The 22659-nt window shown below is 44.3% G+C and overlaps 2 protein-coding genes across 2 annotated transcripts in view; one reads left to right on the top strand and one right to left on the bottom strand.

Moving 5' to 3' along the window:
• Positions 1 to 1273: 1273 nt before the first annotated feature.
• klhl28 (kelch like family member 28) lies at positions 1274 to 15182 on the bottom strand. The gene is made up of 7 exons (XM_079527805.1): positions 15154 to 15182; positions 10915 to 11097; positions 10450 to 10527; positions 8871 to 9508; positions 7651 to 8094; positions 4827 to 5035; positions 1274 to 2283 (listed from the first exon to the last, which is right to left on the bottom strand). The coding sequence occupies exons 2-7, from the start codon at positions 11095 to 11097 to the stop codon at positions 2120 to 2122; spliced, it is 1716 nt and encodes a 571-aa protein (XP_079383931.1). The 5' UTR covers positions 15154 to 15182; the 3' UTR covers positions 1274 to 2119.
• A 3925-nt stretch (positions 15183 to 19107) lies between these two features.
• The window catches only part of togaram1 (TOG array regulator of axonemal microtubules 1), a 43399-nt gene continuing 39847 nt past the window's right edge, over positions 19108 to 22659 (top strand). Inside the window, exon 1 of the mRNA XM_079527916.1 lies at positions 19108 to 21130. Coding sequence (XP_079384042.1) covers positions 20096 to 21130 — 1035 coding nt within the window. The 5' untranslated portion in view covers positions 19108 to 20095. The remainder of the gene's footprint in view (positions 21131 to 22659) is intronic.

The following is a 22659-nucleotide window of genomic DNA, read 5'->3' as shown; positions in this document are numbered from 1 at the left end:
TTGTTCTATAGCTACAGAATTCTCTTTAAGAGAGACTGCTTTAATTTATTGCGTGTGGGGTGTGCGTGCGTGCGTGCAAGATTGTGTAGGGGGGCTTTTAGATTAAAGGTATTTTCAATAAACACCAACATCTACAGTAAGACAAGTAACTCGTTGAGGCAGCAGACACACAAACTCAATCCTGAATCCTATAATATTAGCACCAGTTAGAATTATGTACAAACCTAACAGTGAACAGAGGACCTGGATCACATTTCAATGCTTTGTGAAGTGGAAATGAGTGTGTGACACCTTAGCGAAGGACGGGGTTACAAACGCTAGACTAGAGAAGAGTGTGTGTGTGGGGTGTGTGTGTGTGGGGGGGGGGGGCTTTGAATGGTTCCCAGGATGAAGCAGAGACAATTCGGCTGGGTTCATCATTTACCTCTCTGTAGAACACACACACACACACACACACACACACACACACACACACACACACACACACACACACACACACACACACACACACACACACACACACACACACACACACACACACACACACACACACACACACACACACACACACACACACACACACACACACACACACACACACCACTAGAGGATATATTCATATCTATATATTTCATTTAGACTATTTACAAGAGAGAAAAAAGGCAGCCCTTTTTAAAGATTCCATTTTTTCTATCTTTTTTTTGTGAAGCACTGGTGTGGATGCGGACATCTCTAACCCATTTTGGGCGGGAACCCCTTTTGGTGTTAGCATTATGCTATACACTGACAGGACGCTAGACAGGAACGCCCAAAAACGTCACATCCGAGGTAAGAATTTACCCCGGAATTTTCTATGGCTGCCAATGCAACTTGGTCCAATCCTTAATCACATACGGACAAACATCTATGCCGATGCTATCTAACTTGCAGAGGTAGCGTGCCTTGTCCACGGGCAACAGATCTTTCAACGTATGGCATTGCAAATACGTTTGATAATCGCTACTCTGCTCAATATTGTTTTGAAAATGCCGCAAATTGCATTGCAGTGAACGAGCAAAAAAAATAAATCACAACTTCCCCCGTTTGTGGGCGGAGTCACAGTTTGAGGCGCTGTTTACGCGCCGTGGTGTCAGTGTATTGAAAAATAGCAGATCTACAAGCTCATAGCGCGCCACCGAGTGGCGCGCTACGAGCTTGTAGGTCTGCTATTTTTGAAAAATCGAACCACTGACATAGAAACATAGCTTTTTCAGAAAACTGTCAGGATGTAGAAGACATTTTTAGAATCTGATCTCAGGTCAAAATGGGCTAACTCAAGTATGCAAATTAATCACCACGCTTCGGTCGCTCGCACGCACGCATGCACGCTCGCACGCACGCACGCTCGCACGCACACACACGCGCACCTTTCCATCGGACATGCACATATCCTCCAGCATACAGACGGACTAACATCCACACTGACTTGGCCTTCAGACACACATCGTCATACAAACACCAGCAAATGGCAAATTTCTACAAACCTGGGAACACGTTCTGCTTGTTAACAAAAGGAAACAAAAATTAACAGAGCGGAGAGATTAAGGAATTAATGGTATGAATGAAACACAACAAAAGGGTGTACAAAACAAAATGCGACGACAACCAGGAGGACAAAAACAAAGAAAGTGACAGGATTTCTCCCACAATCCTCTCTGGTAAAATGGCTCAGAGTCCTCACTGTGGTCCAACATGCAACAGCAGCAGTGTCAGTCATCATCTCTTGTCATCTCAGAGACAACACACATCCCCTTCTTCCACTCTCTCTCTCTCTCTCTCTCTCTCTCTCTCGTCTTTTCTGCCTTTTCTCCAGCCATCGCTGTGGCTGCCCGCCCTCCTTCATCCATCCATCGTCCGTCCCTCCGTCCGTCCGTCTCTCCGGGATTCACATCGATGTGGAGTCCCCCCTCCGCCTCGTGGAGGATGAACGCGAAGGAAGAGGATAACAAGGAAAAAGAAAAGAAAAACAAAGAAAAGAGAAAGCCTCCTCTTGGTCTTGGTCTTCTCTTCCAGCCTAGTCCTAGCCGGCCGGGCCGGGCCATGATTGGTCAACGGTCCATGGGGTTCAAAGGGCCATGGGTCAAAGGGCGGTCAGGCCAAAGTTACAGCGGCAGTACATCATGCCGCTTGAGTCCAGCCACGTGTCCGTGATGGGGTCGTAGCGCTGGACAGTGTTCAGGTAGGACGAGCCCGAGTGCCCGCCCACCACATAGAGGTAGTTATCCACGATGGCGGAGCCCACACCTGGGGAGAGAGAGAGAGAGACGCATCCATGACGACATCATTGATTGACTGATTTGAATTTTTTTTATTCACACTTTGTGGAATGGGTGCAGTTCAAAAGAAAAGTACGGGTCAATACAAAAACTGATACCTCGTTCGGAAACCGCAGTGACGGAAGAAGTGCTTAAGCCATTCCGTGCTATCCTCAAGATATCTCGTGGATCTGAGCCATCCATCTGAGCCATCCATGAGATACACGAGATTTGATTAAAAACTATTTAAAAATATTATTTAACCTTTTTTTTAGCCTCTGTTAGCTTCCGCCGCAAGCATCCATAGGCCTCTCATTGTAGAAACAGCCTACATGATAATCCGTGGTACACAGTGGTATTGAATTATGCTCAGAATGGCATAAAATGCCATGTTTATATAGCCTATTAAAACATTAATCCGAGCCACACTAATCATGATGCTGCTCTGGGGCGATGGTCCGTACGTTCCCTTGGCCTACACTACATCACTTCATCACTACATCACTACATCACTCTGGGGCGATGGTCCGTACGTTCCCTTGGCCTACACTACATCACTCTGGGGCGATGGTCCGTACGTTCCCTTGGCCTACACTACATCACTCTGGGGCGATGGTCCGTACGTTCCCTTGGCCTACACTACATCACTCTGGGGCGATGGTCCGTACGTTCCCTTGGCCTACACTACATCACTCTGGGGCGATGGTCCGTACGTTCCCTTGGCCTACACTACATCACTCTGGGGCGATGGTCCGTACGTTCCCTTGGCCTACACTACATCACTCTGGGGCGATGGTCCGTACGTTCCCTTGGCCTACACTACATCACTTCCGGCTCGGGCGGAAGTGACACTTCTTCTCTGCTTATTTTGCGGATTTCTCTGGCACTAGGCCACGATCTCGCCTAGAGGACTGGGCAGTAATGTCTTAAGTAAAAGTACCAACGCTGCAATGGAGATATACTCTGTTGCAAGTAGAAGTCCCGTATTCTTCTATAGTATGCGGTGTCACTGAGCAGTATAGGTGGGAGGGTTGAGGGTTTTCTTTCTCTTTTTTGTCCTTGTATTTTTTCTTTCATTTTTTGTTTTCTATAAAAGAACAATGTAATTCATATCACAATGTTTTATCTACAACAATTTATAATCTGTTCTCAATAAAAACCTATTTGACAAGACAAAAAAAAAAAGAAGTCCCGTATTCAAAATGTACTTAAAGAACCAAAAGCAAATGTGCTCATTGTGAAGAATGTCCCATTTCACAAGTTCAAAATGAATAAAAAGATATTTTGAAAATAACCATCCTACAAGCTTGCAATGCGACGCATAACCACCTCAGTGGCCTTGTGGTTAGAGTGTTCGTCCTGAGACTGGGTCAGGGAGGTCTGGGTTAAACTTCAATCCCTGGCCGGGTCATACCAAAGACGTAGTAAAAACGGGACCCAATGCCTTGCCCTGCTTGGCACTCGGGTTGGATCAAGGGTTGGATTGGGGGGGTTAGATCAACTACAAATGATCCCCGAGCGCTGCACTGCTGCAGCTCACCGCTCCAAGAGATGGCTCAAATGCAGAGAACAAATCTTGCATAGACATACAGCAATGTATGTGACAAATAGTAGGACTTTAACTTTAACCTTTTTAATTGTGAGCTTGTAGATCTGCCATTTTCAAATGTCCAAAATGTATATAAATAGGTGTGTTTTGTAATAAATCTACAGAGTAACTAACCAAAGTTCATATAATTGTAGACAGTGGAGTAAAAAGTACAATATTGTCCTACCCTTGTAGTGGGGTAGAAGTAAAAGTATTGAAAATTGTAAAAAGTAAAAAATAAATAAAAAAAATACCTCAACATTGTACTTAAGACAAGTACATGTACTTGTACATGACTTTACACCAGTGGGTAGGAAACCGTTTGACAGATTACAACCACATTCAACCTGGCTGGCATCTCTATTTTGGGTATGTCATTATAGATTAATTATTGTCAAAAAGCCCAGGCCTAAACGGTATGCTTAATTTATATCTGCAGGCTTAAAATACATCACAATGGCCCCTTTTTCACCAAAAGAACTTTGGTTCTAGAACTGGTTCCGTTCTAGATTCTCTTACAGTATCTAGAACGGAACTTGCCCAAATGTGATGACCTCATCGTATTTGTGATGACGGCTATGGACGTTTTTAGCCCAAGGAGTGTTTTCCTTGCGAAACTAGTGCTTGCAATGGATTCAGAATCATGAAAACCCCCTAGTTTCACCCGTCACATGCAACTGAAAGCATAATGACATTTTGAAAATGTTGCCTTATATAGGTTGTTAATGGTACCCCAACTTTCAGTAGCTGTCACAAAGTTTCCCAAGGGAGTTGGCTTGGAACAAATTGAGAGGTGATACCTTTATGAACACATTTGTGAAGAAAGCTAGTGGTAAGCATCTATTTTTGCAGATTTGCCACACATTTCGCCAACTAGATAGCGTTAGAGTAGCTTGTTGATTCATGTCTGATAAGCAGGTGGTCTCGTCTCAGTCTCAACTCACCAGTGCGTGGTTCATTCATGGGCCGACAGGCCGTCCACTGGTTCTGGTGCGGGTCGAACCTCTCGATGCTGGACAGGTGGGACACGCCGTTGTGCCCGCCCACCACGAATATGAAGCCCAGCATGACCCCGACCCCGAAGTTGATCCTCTTGTCCGCCATGGGGGCTACCATTTCCCAGACGTCCTTGCTGGGGTCGTACCGCTCCACGCTGAAGCAGAACACAACGGACACAGTGTCAGTTTACTTATTTAAGACCATTGAGTCCTGAGAACAGATTCTACAAATGTCTTCTAAATCTTCTAAAAACAGTTTTCTGATCATTCATGTTTCCATGTCAGTGGTTCTCAAACTATGCCATGTCAAGGACGCCCAAAATTATATGTATTCGGGCCGCTGACCCCCCAGAAGTAAAGATACGAGTTAAAAATGTTTGCTGTGAAAGAATACACGTATACCGGTATATCCAATTAATCCTGGTGAACGTGACGTAGTGAACAGGATGACGGCTTAGAACAGCTAAGATTGTGTGTAATTAACCTGTGGTCTTTTTTTAATCTGTTTAAGTGTGGCTAGCGAGACTGTGGGATTATAGCCTTCTTTACAACTGAAAAACTAATCTGGGGTAATTCTGGAGTGGAGACTAAGAGTAAGACGAGGAAGGATCGGATTTTTTGTAAAGGCAACATTTCCGTCTCTGACAATTTGTGTGACAGATACGTTGAGTGTAATGACACCTTATTCTGCTGAGAAAGGAGCTGCCACAGACGGAATCGCAAGAAAAGAAGCAATTTGGGAATTGCCTCACGGTATCGAATGGTATATAATCTGCTGGGGAAAGAAGACAAAATAAAGCCCCCGCCCCCCCCCCCCCCCCAAAAAAAGATTGTATGTTTGTCCAAACACATTCTCCTGACGGGTTTGGGGGAGTCAAGGAGACTAAACAACAACAGAGACCTACATGGCCCTCTAGTGAGATCTCTACACAGCAGCACATACAGTAAGAGTACGTTCAGCAGCCACCCCTCTGACAGTGTTTTAATGTCCATTGAGACCTTGAGCGCAACTGTAGTCTCCTTAGCTTTTAACCACTTTAACCATTATTTTATACTTTAGCTGTTGAAAAATAGCAGATATACAAACTCATGGCGTGGCACTCGGTGCCACGCTACAAGCTTGTAGGTCTGTTAAATCGTGAAAATGTGTCTTTGTTACTTTCACAGCAAATGTTTTAACTCATATCTTTGCGTCTGGGGGTCCCTGGAACAAAATATTTTGAGATGAGGGTGTGCGGCCAAATGAATGTCATTCTGGGGGTCCTTGACATGAAGATCTTTGAGAAACACTGACATTTAGAGATTCACATTCAGAAGACATTTTGTTGAATCTGGTCCTCAGGTCTTTAATGCTTAATTCATATTCCGTCGTACAACGACACAACGCACAGTGAGCTTGTAGATGATCGGGTTATTTTCGGCACGCAATAAATCAAGCTCTAGGTTTCCAGTCCACTCGATGACAGGACACTGGCTGTTTTATCTGCAACACTGAACTAAGCTATAAGAGGGAACTACAACGATAGGACAGTGATGTAAGCATCCACAATGATGAAAAATAACATTCTATGAACATGAGTGACGTGAACGCAACCCTCTCTAAATATTAACCTGACTCCGCCAGATTGAAGAAGGTTGCTTCACACTCGATTCACCAACTACTTCCATCTGGGCTCACTGTAGCCCAATCGCTGAAGAAGGTGGGCCCTTTTATTTTCAAGCTAAACACGCCAAATCTGTAGCGGCGAACTATAAATAACCTAGTTATTGATGTGATATGTTACAAAGAAAGGAGAGAGACTTGCTTTGATCATACATGACTGGATGGTTAGTATACTATAACAAAACATAAAATCTGGTGTTCAGATACTAAATATAGTGGGTGATGTATGTAAATGTAACATTGCCATCAAACCTTTGGTGGTACAAATAAGATCATCAACGGTCACTCAATTTATATATGAGGATGTTTTTTTGGCAGGCAGAGACCGGTGAGACTGCGGGAGAAAAGAATCCTAACATCTGATCTGAACACATCTCAAATTGTTAAGAATGATATCTTGTGGTCCTAAAATAGAAGTACAGCTGAGCGAGTTCAGATCACAAGAATCCTTCAGATGAAGATATTTGTGGGACTTACAATGTTGCATTTAGTATATGATTATTGTTGGAACATTAACATCCGATTCCGAACAAATGTAAGAAATATTTATCTCCCTGGATCTAGGAGTTTCCTCGAATTCCTCCTGATCGCAAAATATTTTCAGCGATGGATGAATCTAAAATAGACCTTTACTGATGCCACAAGGGAAATTCAGTTGTTAAACCAGCCCAAATGTGCCTAGCACTAAAATGACTTGATATTTCTCATCCATAATTAGGGATGTCCCGATCAGGTTTTTTTTAACTTAAAATCATTTGATTTTGAGTATCTGCCGATACTGATTTTTCCCGATCTGATATATTTTTTATACAACACTTATGCCATATCACAATAGTAGAATATCCAAAATCACAGACAATATCCAGTCTAATATCATGATATATCATGGATATTGATACTAGGGTTCCGATCACGTTTTCTTGCTCCCGATCCGATTCCGATCATTTGAAAATGGCATGATCAGCTCCGATTTCCAATCACGTGATCGGATCGGGACAACCCTATCCATAATATAAGGCAACACGTGTTAAGACTAGCAGGGAGCAAGTGCCAGGGCCATTTCCACAACCACCAGCCTATACTAACCATTCACATTAGCAGTGGTACCTGTTCATGTGTGCAGGGCCATACCCTCCGATAGCATACACCATGCCATCCAGCACCGCCGTGGCAAAGCAGCTGCGGGACTTTGTCATGGGCGCCACGGGCTGCCACTCCTTCATCTTGGGGACATATTTCTCCACCGACTGGAGGTAGTACTGGCCGTCGTAGCCCCCCAGGGCGTACAGTTCCCCGGCCAGGACCACAACGCCGAGCGTGCTGCGGCACTCTGCCATGCGCTCCACCGAGGACCAGGTGTTGCTCTCGGGGTCCCAGCTCTCCACCGTGCTCTCGTGCCGCCGGTAGCTGATGCCCTGTCTCATGTGCGTGGCGATGCCCCCCACCACGTACACCTTCTGGTCCAGCACCGCCACGCCGAACTCGTACCGTGGCACGCTGAGCGGGGCCAGGCCGATCCACGAATCCGACTGAGGGAAATACATTTCCATGCTGCGAGACAAACGGAAACAAATAAATCAATGAATCATCATCATCTTCATCTGCTCTCACTGGATGATATAAGGATTAAGGAACTTTATTTGCAGTGATTTATGTAGTTGGAGAGAGTCGTTTGAGTGATTATCTGAACTTATTACATGGCTTGGTTGAACACTTGATTCTGATCAATCGCTGAATTCAGCTGTGTGTTATTTCTTGATAATGACCAACTGACTGAGAGAAAACGCTATTGTTACAGCTACTGAATTAGTTACATTTTCGCTAGAAACAGACTATCATATACAGTATGAGTGACTGACTGTCGCAAACGATACAGAAACACCCTGACAATAACGCTGAGAGTCCGAGACAGCTTGTTTATTTTTGGACCACAATGCTTATATGAAACGATTTTAAGATGACCCCATGTTATTCTCCATAGAGAAATTACTTCCGTGAACCAGGGGAATCGAGGGGATGAGTGAGTTACGTCAGGACTTCGGCCCAACTCTGTTCTGTACTCGCTCGTAACACTCTTCTGGTTCTGGTGCGATGAAGTGAAAAACGGAAGTGAAATGTCCGGTTGTCCGCTGGCTTATGCCGTCTATGGGAATGGAGATTTTATAATGCTATTATCTCGGATTCTTCTGCTGCTGCGTTTTGGATCAAAACAAGCTTGATTTGCGGCTCGACTTCATCTCAGTGTTTAAGCATCCTGTCGGCCGTGATTTTTCAACAACTACAGCCTCATCATACATTATCCCATTCCCTTGCATAATCGACATTACCTTTCTAGAGTGGCGAACAGACCGGCCTTGCCTCCGACTGCGAGCAGCATCTTGGGGGCACAGCGGGGCCGTGTGGACAGCACCGTCTGGTAGGAGAGCCGGTGCTCAGGCATAAAGTGGTATTTGAGCGCCTCGTTGAGCAGGTGCTTGCATGCGTGGTCATCGCGTATAAGGTGGTTGGCTTCGTAAAGGCGAGTGAGGAACTTGACGCTGAGGAGGGGCAGGCGCACGCAGTGCAGCAGCTGGGCCAGATGCTGCTGTCGCTCCGTCACGTCGTACTTGATCCACGACTCCAGCGCATAGAACACCGTCTCCTCCGTGACCACCTTGAGACAGTCATTGGACACGATTTCGTCCAGCTCCGCCCGCGTGAGCTCAAAGAACTCCTCCGTCTGACACACCTCCTCAAAGTTCTGACAGATGAACTTGGTGGCGGCCAGACACAGGTCGTGGCAGCCGTAGGTCTCGGCGAAGCGAGAGATGCCGATGCAGTTCCCGGCGTCCAGCTGGCTCTCCAGGAAGGAGCAGCACTCCTTAAGCACCAGCTTGACCTGCAGCAGGTTGGCGGCCGGCAGTAGCGACTCCACGGTTTCTTGGGAGATGAAGACCGTGCCGGTGTAGGCGTACTCCACGATGGCCTACGAAAGAAAGCGTTTTGAAAAGGACTTGACAGAAAACTATTCACAAATCAGATATATTAAAGCTAGAATACGAAGTTTAATGTCCGTTGTCTCCTTCTTCCTGAAGTAGTAATGATGTTCAAACTAGATTAGTATAGTGTTTGTGGGGAGAAACACATGTTCTGTAGTGTTATAACCAGTGGCGTGCACAGATAGACACTAGGGGGTGCTAGAGCACCCCCTGCCCTTTTGGCAATGTGCCCTTTTGGAAGAAAAAGGGCACACACAGATCTGCTATTTTTCAATAGCTAAAGCATAACATAATGCTAACACCAAAAGGGGTTCCCGCCCAAAATAGATTAAGGCAACCGGCCGGTTCCACGCGCTGCACAAGGTGCCCTTTTTTAACTTGAGCACCTGCCCCTCTAAATGTCTGTGCACGCCACTGGTTATAACGGTATACTCAATGAGTAGGGAGCCCACCACACCAACCACTGCAGATGTGATAGTTGAATTTAATTAATATACCCGTATTGTGCCGAATATAAGACAACTCTAGATCTGATTATAAGACGACCCCAATTTTTCAAGACTCATTTGTGGAAAATTAACATTGATTATAATATTATAATTATTATAACTATAATATAATTATATTATAATTATAATACGACCCTGTTTTTTAGGTTATTTCCATTGGAAAAAAAACGTAGTCTTATATTCAGGCCTACCTTAACTTATCCGCGATTTGAAAATATCAGATCTACAAGCCTGGAGATATTTTCAAATTATTTTGAACAATTTGAACACACTTTTACAGGGATTCCTGCTGGCACAAGGACATTTTCGGATGGGGTCAAATACAGATTAATGTGGGGGTCCAATTGCCATACTGTAGCTTTAAACAACTATACAATACAAAAAAAAGAACTTTGAAAACAAAAAAACCCTGGAAATACCTGTAGAGCCGCCTCGTCTACGCACTGGAACTCCACCTCCGAGGTCTCCTTCTCCGACAGGTTGCCCGTGAACATCGCCTTTGAAGTAGGGATAGGACGATAATCATTATCGTTTATCGTGATAAATAAAATAAAAACACTCACAAGAATCGTATCGTGGAGATTTCAATTTAACGTGAAATTGTCCTCCGTCAAATACACTAGGATGAATTCGCTTTTGTTGAGCTGCAAATTCAGTACTAATAAAACCATCTAAACTTGAGAAAACAGACCTGTAAATTATTTCCCCCAAAAATAACGCGTTGTGAGCTTGTAGAAAATAACGTTCTCCCCATAAATAAACAAAAGTGGCAGTTTTAAGCACATTTTGATTATCACGACAATATCGTTAATATCGCAATGTTTTTGGACCATAATAATCATGATAAGGGATTTTCACATGGTCCCGCCATCATCCCGACCTACCTTGAAGTAGGGGCTGATGCTGGCCAGCACCACCTTGTGAGCGTGGATCTTGGAGTCGCCCACGCGCAGAACGATGTCACACAGCTCATGGTCCTGTCGTAGGAGCTGCAGGCCCTGCAGCAGCTGCTCAGAGTGAGGCCGGGTCAGACTGGCAAGCATATAGGACTGAGCCTGCTGGTCCATCTGAGAAAAACAACAAGCATATAGACCAATTATTTGTTTACGAACATTGAGACTGGTCGCACGGGTTGACTGTTTCGTGTAATCAATTCCCAACAGATCTCCAAAGCTGCTGTTTTGGGGAGCGCTGGTTTCAGTTCATTCAACCTCCTTGTGTGTGTTGGCTAGTGAGGCGCACTCTAGGGAGAAATTTATACTTCATTGCGCAACAGTATTGCACACAGAGAACAGCTGATAATACAAGCTCACATCACGTCGCGGATGCGACTGTTGTGAGCTTAAGAGGTCTGCTAGTCTCGGCCATTCTCTGCGCGCGACACCTTCGCGGGAGCATAAATTGGGCTTGATGGGCTGCAGCGGCGCGTGCACGAACAGGCTCTGCTGCCGTGATCATAGAGCGCTCCCTGCGTTCGTATGACAGTGACAGGAGGTTTGGTTTAGAATCGCACACACACACACACACACACACACACACACACACACACACACACACACACACACACACACACACACACACACACACACACACACACACACACACACACACACACACACACACACACACACACACACACACACACACACACACACACACACACACACACACACACACACACACACACACACACACGAGAGATCACAATAAAAATCCTTATCATTCTTCCTCCACACTGGGAAAAGAACATCATCTGAAAGTGTGATGGTGCATTTTTACACCCGAGTGCAGTTAGAACTTTTCCATTGCATCTTATGAGAGGCAGGGTCCATGTGCTGCCGGCCTGCACGCGCAATCGCGCATACTGGTGCTTATCAGTGTGACGTTGTCTGTTAAAGGAGAATTCCATACTAAAAGGCTTTCTTACCTCTCTTTGTAGTCGTTACGTCCCCACCAAAGAGGTCCAGGTGTTATTTTGTGCAAAAGCTCCTTATTGGCTATTTCCCCTACCATAAGCCCTAAATGAATTGCATTGAATGGGAATTGAATGGGGCTATGGGGTGTTGTGCTAATTCGTGCTAATTCGCTTATTTCCATCGCTCAAAATTATTATTTTTTTGTATATATCCTCTCTTCATAATGTAAATAATATCCCAAGCGGCACACTTTACTACTTATTTCGATGGAAATAAGCGAATTAGCACAACACCCCATAGCCCCATTCAATTCCCATTCAATTCAATGCAATTCATTGAGGGCTTATGGTAGGGGAAATAGCCAATAAGGAGTTTTTATGCACAAAAAAACACCTGGACCTCTTTGGTTGGGACATAACGACTACAAAGAAAGGTAAGAAAGGTAAAAAATAGGATCCGACAGGAAGCACGCACATCTCAAGACATTCTGCAGGTGCTGGTCAAAAATATACGTACAATGAAAAAGGAAGGGATGTCCGCACACTGAATTGTAGCTCCCAGGAAGATTTATTTATTTGTTACAACGTTTCGACCTCTGTGGGTCTTCGTCAGAAAGGTAAGAAAGCCTTCTAGCATGGAATTCTCCTTTAAGGCGTCTATAGGACTGAGCCTGCTGGTCCATCTGAGAAACAACACCACAAGGAGGAGGAATCCACAGATGGAATATAAATAAAGCAAAAATAAAATCTCACGACTGGAAGTCTATCGATTAGGGATTGGGCAAATAATGGGTCATACCCTGAAGAAGGCAGTAGGCCTATAACTCTATATATGTTTGAAACGTTGGTTTCTTCTCTGTGTCAACAATAAACGTTTTGCATCGGCAGCTACGAGTGTGCGGCTATACATATTTTAAATTACAATTTATCGGTCAACACATCGTTATCGGCCTTAAAACGCGGTAGATCTGTAGATGCAACATGCTTTCATGGAAGCTTCTCTATGTTATTCAAATGACTGAAATCAGCCATGGCGACTGACAACTTCCATCCATGAGATCATCAGTACTGTACCACAACATGGATCCAAAACAATACACACATGCGGCCCCCACCTTCACTTAATGTGGCCCTCATGTTAATATCAGAATACTGATATAGTATTGATTTCAGCTGTTACAATTCCAAGCATGACCCGCTTTAATTACTTCATGACTTGTCTTAAATGACTAGTACTTAATGACTAGTATTACAATGTTATTGTGTCCAATGTAGTTTTGTTAACAGTTCATAAAGTTAACATAATTTGAAATTCAATAAAAAAGGTTACTTTTCAGGTTTTCAATTCAAATATAGCAAAAATAGCTGATCTACAAGCTCAAAACGCGTCGCATTGCGACGCGTTTTGAGCTTGTAGATCGGCTATTTTTGCTACGACAGTAATATGCACTGTGGCCCTCTGGAGTGAGCGTGGAAATATATTGGCCCTCGCCATCGTCAAAGTTGCCCACCCCTGCCCTACTTGATCATGCCACAGTGGCTGAGTGGCACACAAATGCATCAAAAGTACCTGATATACTGTAGGCTACAAGCTCAAAACGTGGCACAAAAGGGGGCACATTTTGGGCTTTGGGCTTGTAGATCTGCTACTTTTTTAATTTGAATCCAGAAAAGTGGGCTAACAGTCTTGGTCATAATGAGGATTTCACCTGAGACGATTGTCATTAAACTAAATTTCATATTAAAGGTATATTCAGTGATTTCACTTAATTCAAATATCACTTATTTTTTGGATAATCCTCCCTACTATAAAGTGTGCTGACCATATAAGGAGTTCCTCCCTGTCCCCAGTGAGCCCCTGGGGTAAAAAAAACCCTAGTTTCGGTTTGGGCTTTGGGTGGCAAAGCTTTCATCCAATCAGGAAGAGAGAGGCCCTCACTGTAGAGCGTGTGCATGTGCACATCTTGTTACCAGGGCGGACTGTTTTTTTTCTCCAAATCACTGAATGCTCCTTTAATGTAGGCTACTACAACATGATTTAAATGTGTCCATAATAGAGAAAGTACAGGGAGGGTAAATTGTCATTTTAGTTCATAATAATAGTTATTGTAAATCAATCAACAATTCATAACTTACAAACTGAGGACCATAGGCAGCCCATATTGTTGTACCTGCCTTACTAATATTGCCTGCCACTGTCATAAACGTTGACTTAAACACCAGCCTACATGACACCCATTCTTCTAAAGACAACCTGTGGCTATATATAAATACCAAATATGTATTTTTTTATGTCCATATGTTTTGAATTCTGACAAAATAATCAGAATGACATGACAGACACACAACTACATTGGCCTATAGGATGCTGTCGAGTCTGAAGAAGCCTGCAGGTTCAATACTTCGTAGTACGACGGTATAGCGCGTCCAAAAAAAGAACAGATCTACAACTTGCCATCGACAACAACAATAGCTAGCTTCATCTTTATGTTGTGGCATTACAAAAGCGACACCGTCGCGAGATGGAGAGTAAATTAATGAGCTTTTTGAGGCCTTGTTGGATTGAATTAAGAGAAAAGAGAACGTGATTCATTCCTATATGGGTTTGAAAAAATAAAATAAAATGCATACTATTAACAGGCAGCTTTTTGGTGATGCTAAATAATATGATAACGTACGTTATACTCGGGGATCAGTTGTGCCTTTTCGAGAAAGCAAATAAATAACAAAAACAAACAAAAACATGTTCGACGGGGAGGGATAGCTTAAAGCCTGGCGCACAATACAAGACGGCTTGTTTATTTATTTTTTACAGTAACGAATTATGTGTTATTATTCGATTAGACTCTCCAGTAACTAGACGGAGGCCTTTGCTTGGTGTCTATACATTGCGTTGTGAGTGCTGGGGCTGCAGTCAGTCAGTCAGTCAGTGCAAGGTTTTAGCTGCTAAAAATAAACAGTGCTGCCTGGGGTCTGCTTGCTGGGCTGCTAAACACCGCAACATTGTATCCATCATACATACAATCACATTAAAAAAACACGGCGCCTGTGCTGAAACAACGGACACAATTGCGTCTGTAGCTGCGTATTGTTGGCTGGATATATAATAAACTTAATAAATAATACACCGCACCATCAATCAGATAATAATGTGCCATGATCTGCAGCCAGGGGGTGGGGAGGGGGATAAGAAATAACACGAACGAACCTGTGAATTATTGCGCTGTGTCTGTGATGTTGCCGCTGACTGTCAAGATGGAGTTGCAGTGGCTTGGCTTTAGAGGAGCTTTCAGCAGCAGAGATGTGAGGATCTGTGTCTGTCAACCATGCACAGGAGGGAACCCACACCACTTCCCTGCTGCTTTCACAATAAAAGCTGTGAGTGAGGCTCAGGGGAAATTACCACTGACACTAATAATGAAAAAAGTCCCCCCCATTCTGTGTTGCCTAGAACTGGAGGTCTGGGGGAAAAAACCCCAGTAACATTATGAAGTACATCTTTGTGGTGTCACCGAGATGTACTTCATAATGTTACTGATTTTTTTCAGACCTCTAGTTCTAGGCAACTTTTTATTATTTCCACTCCTCTAACTCTCTATATTAATGACATGTTGAAAATGAGTGGTATTCCCCTTTAAGGACCCCCTTGGTTACCTAGTAATTACTAGGTAATGACAACTACCATGTAATTACCATGTGATTATAAGTAGGCAATTTACTTTAAAAGGAAGGGCTACCATATTGTATTTTGCTAACTTTCATAGTATAAGTCAGAACTTTATATTTTCACCAAAAAGAAAAAATTCTGACGTAATCGGGGCGGGTAAACGGGGCGACTGTGGCTCAAGAGGTAGAGCAGGTCGTCCAATGATCCATGGGTCGGCGGTTCGAATCCCGGCTCCTCCTGTCTACATGTCAAAGTGTCCTTGGGCAAGACACTGAACCCCAAATTGCTCCCGATGTGCTGGTTGGTACCTTGCATGGCTTCCGCCGCAATCGGTGTATGAATGTGTGTGTGAATGGGTGAATGTAATGCACAATCTATGTAAAAGCGCCTTGGATAAAGGCGATATATAAATGCACCATTTACCATTGAATTTCTCCGTTCATCGGCAATGGCAAAACTTGAGACGGGCGGGGACAAAAGGTGTTTATAGAAGGGCCCCTTGAACATTCACACCTGTGTGAAGTGAGGGGCGCTCTTATCATCATACATCATCATCTCATCCTGGCCAATCACAATTTGTGTCCTCACTTTTGTCTTCAATGATTGTGGTTACACAATGTTTGTGTTTACACAAACACTCAAAGCTGGGCATAGGAGGGGCTAGCGCCCCTCAATAATACACATCCACTCTGTCACTTCTCTGTCATAATAGGCCAGTGGTTCTCAATCAGTGTCCTTGAGGGGGTTACAGGTGGTCCCCAGTTAAATGATGGAGTATAGGTAACCAAGGCAACCTCGAGTATAAAATGAAACCAAATGGTCCATTTGGTTTTGCTCTCAGGAGGGCAGTAGGCCTACTTAATTTAAAAGTCTACACAATTACAGAATCATGTAAGAATTGTTATTTTGTTCAGGTTTGCCTGTTATCAGTCCTATGGTACGACATCAATACAGCATGGAGCGATAACAAAATAATCTAATTTTGGGTCTGAGAGGCTAAATCCCATCAAATGGTGGTCGGACCGTGGCTCAAATGCCAAATAAAGAATGGGCCTTGATATGAAAAGGCCTAGACATGGTTCACATGACAGTCATGTTTCAGGGCTAGGACGAAAAATGGGACGGGGTGAGTTGTGCTGTTACCAATCAGGAATCAGGATAGACATTAGACATGCATTTAAAAGGTATATGGTTTCTGCTCGAAATGTACTGTAATTCTGCAAACTGTTAATAAATATTTCAATCAATCAAAAAAAAAAAACATGCATAGGCTAATACAAACTACAAAGTGAAGCTATTAGCAATTCCTTATGTTCTTCAGTTTTTGGGCTCTCCTCTGTGTTCGACATCCACAACTAAAACCCCTTTGAATAAATGCAAAGTTATAATAACAGACCCCCCCCGTGAGTTATTGGGTCCCTGGCTGTACTGGCCCACTGTGCCCAATAATACACCCTGGACCACCCCTGCTAAAAGGGGCAACACAGACAGATAACAGGTATCAAAATAAAAGCCACACTCGATCCAGTCCAATGTAAAAAAAAAATCACACCCGTGTGAACTGAGTGGTGTAAGGTGTAAGGAGGTATTATATAAGGTAAGGTATTATATAGCCTGATCAGCTCTGATCTGACGTAATGAAATCACACCCGGATGTGATTTCACAACTGGCTTTTTTGTGCAGAAAAAATGAGCATGGTTGCTACGGTCATCCAGTTCACCCGGGTGTGATTTAATTTGAACAGAAATTATTTTGAACATAGCAACCATGCTCATTTTTTCTGCACACAAAAGCCAGTTGTAGGAGTGGTTTACACCACTCAAAAATATATACATATACAAATATATTTGTCTCCACCAGGCCGAAGGCATGGGGAGAGAGTATGTTTTGCACTCCGTCCGTGTGTGTGTGTGTGTGTGTGTGTGTGTGTGTGTGCGTCCGTCCTTCCTTCCGTCCGTCTGTTACCAGCTAATCTCTGCCAACATTGGCCCGATCCATGCCAAACTTTGCATACACACTCCCTGGATGCCAACGACGAACCTCTGCCCCAAATATTCCTCAACGGCCTGTTATAGCGCCACCATGAGGCCGATTTAGAAAAAACACATTTCTGTACATTACCCGTACACATTTTATCCATACATCACACAATTCGGTATACACTATCTAGTGTATCATGTGATCAACACGGATCTGCACCATTTCCCATCTTCCATCCTGATTGGCTAAGATTGCCTTCCAAAGCTCACATGATTGGTCCGTTTCGAACAAAATGCCACAAATCACAAACACAGTGTGCAATTTCCGTGAAATTATACACGCACATTTCCACTAGGCCGAGGACGACATGCCACTAATTTCTTCCCCAAATCAGCCTCAAGGTGGCGCTATAACAGGCCAATTCCTGTTTTTAGCTATAACTGCATCGATCTGTATACAACTTATGTATGCGCACTCCCTAGAGGCCATGGAAAAACATTGTCCCTGCATCCCTCCACATCTGCCGGTTATAGCGCCACCATGAGGCCGATTTCTGCAAAACACATTGCTTATGTTAGTCGCACAGATTTCATCCAAATGTCACGCAAATCGGTACACATGATCTCTGTAGTCATGTGATCAAGACGAGTCTGTTGGATTTCTCAGATTCTACACTGATTGGCTAACATTGCCTTCCAAAGTTTTCAGGAGTGGCCCGTTTTGTACGAAATGCACATGTCCTGCTCATCCAGAATTCTATCCTCATGCTATGAGTGATCTGGCTCTGCATTTCCTCAACAAAATGAAGAAAATTGTTGTAAACAAAAAAAACAAAAAAAAAACTAAACATTTTGCCAAACATCTCACACAGTCCTATCCTCCTGGTGGAGACCTGTGCCCAGAAGGGCACTTTTTCTAGTTTTTTTTAAAAATAAAAGCCAAACTCGTAAAAAAATAATAATATAATATATATATATATATATATATATATATATATATATATAGTGTTGGGTCAGCTACAAGTAGCTTAACTTGCCCAACACTGGTTTTAATTATTTATTTGATGTTTTTTCCAGTAACAATTGAGGCTCGAATACCTGCACGTATAGTCATTAGTCAGTGGAGTAAGCAATAGGTCTATTAAAGTTCATTAATAGGCCTATTAACTATATGATTCACTGTTATCTGCAGTGTTTAAGTTAAGCTACATGTAGCTGACCCAACACTGCAAAACAGTGAATCATAGCTAATAGGCCTATTAATTAACTTTAATAGACCTATTGCTTACTCCACTATAGCCAGGTATTCGAGCCTCAATTCTTACTGGACAAAAACACCAAATACCGGCTATATACATATATACATATATACATATACATACAGACAGACAGACAGACAGACAGACACGATTATGATCTATACTTGTGTGTGGTTTATATCGGGGTTATAAATACACGAGACCGCTCTCGCTCGCATTTTATTCTCTCGAGAGTTGAAGTCGCGTCATCACCATGGCAGCGGTCAGTTAGTTTGCGACATGTTATTCGCCATTTTGCTGTCTGTCTCGGTGTGTGTGTGTGGGCTCCACTGACTGAACGGAGCGTCCGTACTAGAGCCTCCAAAAACACCCACCCGAACCTCGATCACAGCCACCTGGACCACCACCACCTCCGTGGAACCATCTCCACTGGCACTGCCCAGAACCAGAAGAATGTTCCGGACATCTGACGCTGGACTCTGCGTTCTGCTAGGAAAGGAGCAATCGGGGACGACTTGCGGGGAGGAAAATGCGAGGTCTAGAAGCGAGATTTCACGGGCTTTCTTCTAACTTTGCTAAGAAGAATAGCATTAATCACAATAAACGACACGTCTCTTCCGACATCGGCACAGTCTCCCCAGCAGCAGCAGCTAACTTTGGGCCATGGTGGTGGGTCGCGGTCCGCGGGTTGTTGCTGGAGAAGAAGAAGGTAATCCGGTACCGTCCGTAACCAACGTTTAGTGTAAGTGAAAATGTTCTTGACGCCATGCAGATGAAGAGGGGGAGTCAGTGGAGAGAGAAGCCCTCTTCTTCTTCACCGTCGAAGCAGCAGCAGCAGGGCTATTTCAGCCATTCCGACAGCCACAAGTGGTCGTGTTGCAGCTGCTGTTGTTGTTGTGGTTCAGACGCTCAATCTGGACAAAACAGATCGCGTGGAGGATCTATACCACCAGTCCAGCAAATACAATGTCAATACTGTCTACAAGTTGTTGTTGTTGTTTACACGACGGCACCGCGCTGACGACAGACTGTACGCCTTTTAAACGTCTGGCTGGGGTTCGGGGTGAGTGATTATATTATATATGCTGGAAGGAATCGCCATTAATCCACGCATGGTTCTATAGTGGAGTGTTCCTGACTGTCAGTCATAGGATTTTTATTTTTTAAATGGAACTGGTTTAAATACTTGTTGAATTTTCCCCCAGCTCTATAGTGACCAGCACATCAGACTATAATTCGACTCAATGATGATACTTGGGTTGATCTCCCAGGAGTTACACGAGCAGCTCCTGGACCCGAAGAGCTACCAGAACCGAACAAATGGGGTGGAGGAGCTGAAAGACATCCTCTCCGACTTGGACCTGAAGTCTGTCCCGGCCGACAGTATTGACGAGTTCATACGTTTTCTCCACCAGCTCCTGGACGACAGCAATTTTAAAGTATTGTACGGCACTTTACAGGTTCTAAATGTCCTCATTCAAAAGCTGGACTCGGATGTTGACAAATATTTCAGACAGATAACCGGCGTAGCGCTGAAGTCCCTCGGGGACACCCACACCGTCACCAGGCGTGAATACATGAATGTCTTTCGACAGCTGATGAGGACCGTAGGACCGCAGGAGGTGCTGGATCTCGTCGTTGGACATCTGAGGCACAAGAACTCCAGGGTTCGAGAAGACATTCTCAACGTCATCACGGCAGCTATGCTCACCCATCCCAGGGGTGACTTCAACATCCCTGACCTCTGCTTCGAAGTTGCGCCATACTTGGCAGACAGCAAAAGGAAGGTTCGCCACGCAGCCCTAGAGCTGTTTGCCGTTTTTGACTATTGCCTCGACATGGGGAAAAAGCAGCCCCTCATAAAGGCCGTGGACATGGTCGAGCTCAACGAGGACGCAGAAGGTCTCATGGCGGCAGTGCAAGCGAGGCGGGCAAGGCATGTCCTCCCAAAGCTCTCCTCAGAGGGTCAGGTGGAATATGCCCTGGTGGTGCCCAAACCGGGGCAGCAGTGCTCTCCACAGACTGGATCTGGAGCCGACCTGGACTGGGTACTCAACGGAGGCTGGAATAACAGTGGCAGAAACAGTGGCAGGAACCACAGAAATGAGCCGGACGGCGATGGGATGTACGGTTACGGCAGTTTGGGTTCACTGACCGATGCCATTCCGCCACCGAGGAGGATCGTCAGTGCGGGCAAAGGAAAGAACAAGCTACCGTGGGAAATGTCCACGGAGAATGAGCAGCCATGCAGCGCTCCTAATGGGAAAGACTCTGAACAGGTGGGGTTATTCATCTCAATAGTCTGTAGTCTACACCACAACAAGTAACCTACACCAACTCTATCCTTCTCCTATCTATCCATCAGTGTCTTTACCCAAAACTCCCTATTGATCTCTATGCAAAGAAAGCATCCCTGGATTTGTCTGGTATTTGTATTGGTTTAGGATTGTTTAGGATTGAGCACATATGAAAGGAATAGTCTTGTATAGTTTAGCTCTCCGCCTCCCCGTGGGAACTGATGCAAGGCGTTACCCTTTGTTGTCATTAATTAAGCAATAATGTGACCACACGAAAAAAAAGATTATTTACAGTTCACACAGTCACTTGTTCACAACCTTGTACAGATGAGATTGAACATGTTGTACAAAACATTCTGTCAGGTTGACTTTGAAATCCCCTTGCATCTCAAGGGCCCTAGGCTTTGATTGATTCGTTCATCTTGCTCCCCAATCACTCAAGGACAGCAGTAATTGCAAGCAGCACGGCTCTTTGTGTATGCTTCAATCTGTTTTTCTTTTGTCATGCATAATTCACCTAGGAATGCTGAAATTAAACCCTCTGAGATGATTATTGCGACTGCAGGTCGCATTTACTATGAAATCGTACATTTTCGTCTGTCAGTCAGTCAGTGTATCACTCAAAATCTCCATACATGGGAAAGCCCCCATATATGGTGCCCAGGTCTCGAGTCGTGACATCACGTGACATTCAGGGATGGAGATCCCTAATTTCATAGTAAATGCGACTTGCTGTTGCAATTAAGCCTATATATGGAGATATTGTTATCAATATTGGCCAGCAACTCTACATCTGACCTCAAACCCTTAGATCTCCATATATGGATATATGTCAGAACATGTTCACCATCCATCCTTCCTCTTCGATGTCTCCCTTTTGACTGATTCCTGTCCATTTAAACTCTAGACGCAAATGGCCCGGCCCTACCTGGGCCCTCATCAAACCCTGTACACTCAAGATACTGCCCCCGCTGCCACCATTAGATCTCCATATATGGAGCTGACCTGTTCTGACATCATCAAACCCTGTACACTCAAGACACGCTCCATATATGGCCAGTACAGAATTCATTCCATATGTTGACCTGACCCCCTATGCCAAAGCACCAGTGCTCGCCCAGCAGTCTGCTGTCACCCAGGCGGATGCGTGCACGCGACCTCGGTCGCTTCTCACCCTCAGGCGTCTTACTGGTAGATATTGTATCCAAGAAGCCAACGTTTGCCGATTTCATTCGACCACTGCTTATGTTGCACTACAGACAAGACAGTCAACAGGTTAACTTCTTTACTTCCTCTAGAAGACCATGTAGTAGGCTACCATTAAGTGTAATATAGTCTAGTTCATGAACAAGGACTGTAGCCACCCGTCCACAGCAGCAGCCGTTAGAAATCCAACAGAGGCACTTGTGTGAAGTGAGCGGTGCCTTTCATCACAATGATGACGTCTGATGATGTATGAGGACATTCCGTGCTCAAACGGACAGACAGACAGACAGACAGACAGACATACA

Source organism: Electrona antarctica (genome assembly GCF_951216825.1).
Source record: "Electrona antarctica genome assembly, chromosome: 18".
NCBI lineage: Eukaryota > Metazoa > Chordata > Actinopteri > Myctophiformes > Myctophidae > Electrona > Electrona antarctica.
The sequence above is the reverse complement of the archived record's forward strand: the minus strand, read 5'-3'. Positions and strand labels throughout refer to the sequence as shown.